The sequence below is a fragment of the Chondrus crispus genome, genomic scaffold (assembly GCF_000350225.1).
Source record: "Chondrus crispus Stackhouse genomic scaffold, scaffold_49, whole genome shotgun sequence".
Classification (NCBI taxonomy): domain Eukaryota; phylum Rhodophyta; class Florideophyceae; order Gigartinales; family Gigartinaceae; genus Chondrus; species Chondrus crispus.
Window position 1 is genome coordinate 253,266 of NW_005179389.1, and position 5,920 is coordinate 259,185.

Consider the following 5,920-nt stretch of genomic DNA (forward strand, 5'->3'; position numbering starts at 1 on the left):
CTTGCTCTACTCCGTTCATGAGCATGAATGCTCACAACCTTCACAACTCTACTCTGCTCTACCCTGCTCTACCGATACCTGTTTTGCCTCACTGTCATCGACCGTTCTGTACATCTGACGTCGGTTGCCCCTGTTACGCATGACTCTTCTAGCCAAGGTCTCCTGCACACCAAAGAGGCGGAGCACTCCGACTCTCATTTCTCCTTTTCTCGTGCAGAGACTAAGTGACCACTTCAGCACTTCAATTCGTCTACCTGGCTGCACTGTCAACGCACTGTCGGATAGACACTGGAGGAAGCCTTCCGAAAAATGAACCTACAAAGGGCTCAGAGTGCTACAGCGCCGGGCAGGTAAAGGCGGTATACCTGTACGCTCGCTGAGCAGGATGGGGCCTCCCACCGCCGTGTACCAGCCCAACTACAGGCCCTCGAATGGACGCGCTGCGGCGCGCGGCGCGGCGATCATGAGCGCGAGAAGGACTGCGATCGCATGATGGTGCGCGAGCAGCATGGTGGGGTAAGGAGGTCGGGGTGGGCCAGTGGCGCGGGGACGGGTCCGCCCGACGGTACGTCGTGGAGGAAGATATGCGGAAACCCGACACTCGAAAGCGATGGGGCGGTTGGCGCACACGCCGTGGATATAATGCAAACACTCATTTCTACGCCAACAGTACGAAGGCATATACGGAAAAAGTCCAGTTGCTGCCCTTTGACAAGTCTGTGCGAATGGACTACGCGCAGGAGTGAGAGGCATGAGCGGCTTTGGGTGTTCCTCGAAGGGCACATGAGGTTTACTTTAAGAGCTACTCGAATTCCACATGCTATCAAACAGACACACTTTCCTCGTACAACTGCAAGCCAAGGAGGAAGCTTGGCGCAACCAGCCGATGAGGCAGGGACTGACGGCGCTGCGTATTGGGCTATGTGTGTGACATCCTATACACCTGCTCAATACATTCTTTGCTCTAAACAAATCATAAACTTCCCAGTTTACAAGCAGTAAGATGGAACTGAACTACAGACAACATGGGACAGAGTATATGTGTCCAGGACGACCTTGTGCCGTTTGACTGAGGAGGCCACAACTGAGCTACACTCATTCTCTCACTTCTTACCAGCAGTCGACCCCCAACGCGAGACATGGACCCCTCATGCCTTAATAGTGCGGCTTGTAGCAGCATTGGAACTTCGGCCTCGGCTTGTAATACTGGCCATAGGGGTTGGTATGGTGATCATTACTGTGATCCTCCGGGCACCGTGTGACCTCGCAGTACGGCTTGTAGTGGCAATCGCGGCGGGCAGCTCCCCTGCGCGTGCAGACGCAAGGGCACTTCAGTTTGGGCGAAGGAGTGGGCGTAACTGATGGGGTAGGCGTAGGCGTAACTGATGGCTTGTGAACATCACAGCAAGTCTTTCCGGGGCGGTAGTGCTTGGTGCACTCCTGCACCGAACAGCTGTACAGGAACCGGCGACGCTTGCACATCCGGGTAGCCTTCTGTTCAGCGTAGTATCCCAGGATGCAGCGGCAGGGGCATCTCGGGCGGTGAGGTGGGTAGTACGGTACCGCACGTGCCGCAGTTGGGGTGTCTGCGGCGAAGACGGAGGCGACGATGAGGCCCAGAAGGGCGAGGAAGAGCGTTGGCTTGATCATTGTAGGTGGTAGGCAGTCGGTGTTCGGTTGCGAAATTGGATAGGTGGTGGCTCTTCCGTGGTGAGCGTGGATGGGAAGTTGAGTGAAGGATGGAGAAGAAGAGATCGCTGGTGTGGAGAGAGGTGCTTATATATACAGGATTGCAGAGGTGAAGTATCGCAATTGTGCAGCGTTGGGTTTCCAGTCGGCAAGAAGGCCTGGCTTTTGGCCCATCGCATATCTGTATTCTTCTTCCATCAAGGCACAGGTGCGAGTACGACGGCACTCTCCAAACCCACAGGATCACCAAGAATGGAGCGGCGTTCAAGATAAAGATGCTCTTTAAGGATGGTGTATAGAAAGGTGGGTGGTGATGTACAGTACAACGACGAATACTTGCATCTCCTTCGATAGATGTCGCTTTCTAGGTCTGGCCGACGTTCGTACCATGGATCCCTGAGGGATCCACTTATGCAGCTCACGGGAATGAAGAGCGAAAATGTGGTATGCTAGCCGTAACATGTAAGATTGGAGGTATGAAGGAGGCGGAATCCATCGGGTTCTTGAGTCTCGATAGGTCCTGCTTCTGCTTCATATCTTTCCATGTGGAAGAAGACATCTTCCCGAGTAATGCTTTACTAGTTGGTGGCATCAATTGAATCATATTAGTCAGTATAAAAAGAAGAATAGCGGGACGAGTGGGGACCGTGTGCGTAATTTCTACACGGAACAGCAGTGAAAATAGTGAAACCGCCTCTGTTCACTCGGCATTTATTCAGGAAAGAGATTACCAGCCGTGATGTCAGACAGGCAGTTTGTTGGATCAACTTCTTGAAAATCGAAGCGTTAAAAGTGGATGAGCAAAGTACACATATCAACGTAGACCAAAGCTTGTATTGTAGTGTTCGTTTTCGTTCGGTGGAAACAACTTGATACGACGTTTTTGACAACCGTCTCCAACGCAATCGCAAGATTTCCAGAGTTGGAAGTCTTGCAGAAGCACATTTGAAGCATGTTAGCGTCATGTAATTGGGATGCTTTATGCTCCATAGGCGGGGAGACAAAAGACAGGGGTCCACTGTATGAAGCATTGCTTGAATTCGCCTCTTAACATAAGCCCATCGCGCGTGTGTCATCGATTATGCGATGAAAAGGATCGCAGTGCAAGGCAAAATACGAGAGTGCATATCATTTTCCAGAAAGGCGAATTCTCTCATTCATTGAAAACTTTGTACTAATCGCGAGGCATCAGTTGGCTGTAACTGAAAGCTGTACGGGCAGTATCGCTTGAGAGAGCGACCAGCACTACGCTTGTGACATTCTGTCCGAGTGCAGCCTCTTCATCTTTCAGATGTTAGTACGGTACGTCCTTCTTGCTTTGCTCACCCTCACAAACTCATATGTCTATGCCCTATGTCCGACCATGGACATGTACAGTATAGCTCCTGCCAGAGATTCAGCCTCAACGGCATACTGTACGCAGTTCCATGCAAAGAAAGATGTCTAATGTCGCGACATGCATATGACACAATATGTAAAATAATTGCCGCATTGTTGCATGACGTTGAGATAATACAATGATTTCAGATGGCTACGTTATCATCAACAGCGCAGCTTCAAGAATTAGCGAATAGCCGCCAAGAGGTGAGGAACCGTACGTGGTAACTCTGAATCTGAATCTGTTTCCGTTTGGTGTTTTGATTCGCAGCTACAACCTCTCGCTAGACATGCCCAATGCTGTATCCGGATGCTACCTTGGCATAAAAGCGATGCGATGGAGAACTTGAAGGCCGGATCTATAATACTGTATTCTGCTGGATGTGCAGCAGGATCTTTTTGTGAGTTTCCGTTCGTTGATTCTTGTTCCTGTCTCGATAGTTATCCACGACGTTGAATATGTCGCATGAACGAGAAAGATATCTATTCAAAGAGGGATGATACGCTTGCCACTAAAATGTTGGGCGCGTCACCACGGGAGAGGCCAACGGAATGGGTATCACCATATATCTCACAACCGGAGAGATTTAGAATAAATCTTCCCGATTGCCAGAGATATGGTGCATGCCAGTTGTCTGGATACGCTTTTTAAAACATCCAAGGGAATCCCTTTTACCATCACAACCATTGCCAAGTCATATATAAAAATGAATCCAACGGCGTGGCTCATCAGACATGTCCGTCAATCATCAATTTTTGCGTCCTGGATATCCTTCTGCGTTATGATGCAACACTGAATCTCAAGATGTCAAATATCTGGCAGCCGATATGTCGAGAGAACGCTAATGGCACATGTAAGATACAGTGTTTTCCCAATGGTACGGCCCCAAGGATTAACCATCGCTGCCAAAAAGAAGATGGGAAAGACCCGACTCCAAAAACTTACTGCACAGAGTACAGCGCATGAAGTCATAATGTATGGGAGCTCGGTTAGCCGACATAGATGTCAAGGGTTTGGGATGATAACCAAATAACCCTACCCCATTGTTGAGTCGCTGATTGAGGAAAACGCACGGAATATTGTACATGCCTCAAACCGCGCCCGCGCAAAGATCGGCTCGCGCAGAGAGAGTCCTTCCGCGGGCCCGTAAAGGTCTCCCTCTGTAACTTGCATCCCAACCCCGCCTGTGCGCTCGCACAAATTCAGCTGCTGTATGCCCGCCTGCGTGTCAAATCGCGCTATCCGGAATGGGATGTCTGTTCTCATATAATTTACTTAGAGCGAGACAGTGTCACTGTCATGGTATGCGATGTTGCTCTCCTCTGCACATGTGACAAGTTGTCACAGCGAGTCTGAAATAGGTTGTCACTGCCATGTCACTGACAACCTACTTCAGAGACCACCAAAATACTCTCGCTGACCGTTTTCTGGCTACCTGAACCGCTTTCATCCCGTCGGGACGTGCATCCGTGGCATTGCTGTGCAGTGCAAATCTTAGCGCCCAGCAATTGCCGGCAATCGCACCATGCCGAGATGTCAGAGTCGCGATCAGGAGAATAGGTCCTGCGCGGTCATCCGCTCCGAGACGTTCTGGCCCTGGCCCCGTCTCATTTTTGCCCCTGGTGTTGCGTCCATGACTCAGCTCGCCTGGTATGCCGTGTTGTAGCGCATTTCTATTCGTTTAAATATCATTGGTGCGCCACTGCCAACAGTGGACGAAGCATGATGGAATCGCTACGGGAAATACCTGTCACTGTAAGTCCAGTTATGCTTGTGACCACGTCTTTCCAAAACTTGCACGGACGTTTATAGTTTCGCCTAAAATTTCCGCCAACGTTTTGGCAATGGTTTGCCGATTCTTTTCGGTTTTGTGGAAAAGTGGCTCAGTTGGAATTACAGCTAATCGAGCTGTTCACAAATTGCTTACGAATGTTTCTGAGTTTCGCAGAAAAAGTTGCTCAAACTTTCGGCAGCACTTTGGGAACCTTTGAAACTTCAGAAACATTCATCAACCTTTTCAAAGATGCCGGATCGCATTACAGCTCCGATCGAGGGTGGATGGAAATATTCCATCATTGAGGCCTTGCTTGCAGGATCCAACAAGGTCCACCACCGGGACCAATGGGAGTGCCGTTTGAGGCGAATATCAGAAAAATCAATTGTCAACCAGGATTTTACGGAGCCATGAGCCCTGGTAATTGGGACCAAATTTGTATGGCTCTGGGTCACCGACTCTGGTGCCCAGGGCCATTATTGGGACGTATTCTCCCGAATGCGACTCTGTCAGAGTGTCATCACCCGGCTGTGCTGGGAAATGCGACAAGAGGGCCCAGGCCCGTACGCAGGGGAACCTGTTACAGTAAGGGTATCGTTAACGGTACAGTACTATCAATCATGAGTTGTACAGTTGTACAGCTGTACAAGTGTAGAACAGCAATGCAAGCCGATTATGAAGTTCGATCTTCTATTCAACTAACTGTAGAAGAGAGTGCAATACAGTGGGGACCACGATATAAGAGCACCCCGTGCCAACCCCTTCATGCTGCTCTTAATCCGAGGTTGCTACTATTCAAGAATCCCGCACAGGATGCCCATTTTACTCCTTAGAACGCTGTAGCATCTCACCAATAAGCAGTTGCCTGGACCCGTGCTGTGACCAATTCCAAAACGCTTCATCACAGAAGAGGCGCTCGCGCCATTTTGAAGACAACGCGCAGCCTCGGCTTTCTCTTTCAGCGAAAGGCGCTTGCGCCTCTTCAGCGAGCCGTGAGCCACCGGTGGAAAGTGAGAGGTCATTTCGGAGCCCCGTATTGATCCGTGCGTCGGAGAAATGGAACAGGCGGACTGTGGGCG

The 5,920-nt window shown here is 50.2% G+C and overlaps 1 protein-coding gene; it reads right to left on the reverse strand.

Moving 5' to 3' along the window:
* Nucleotides 1-963: 963 nt before the first annotated feature.
* CHC_T00006678001 (hypothetical protein) lies at nucleotides 964-1,868 on the reverse strand. XM_005719312.1 is given in 2 exon segments: nucleotides 964-1,646; nucleotides 1,647-1,868. The coding sequence occupies 1 exon segment, from the start codon at nucleotides 1,866-1,868 to the stop codon at nucleotides 1,647-1,649; it is 222 nt and encodes a 73-aa protein (XP_005719369.1). The 3' UTR covers nucleotides 964-1,646.
* Nucleotides 1,869-5,920: the final 4,052 nt, after the last annotated feature.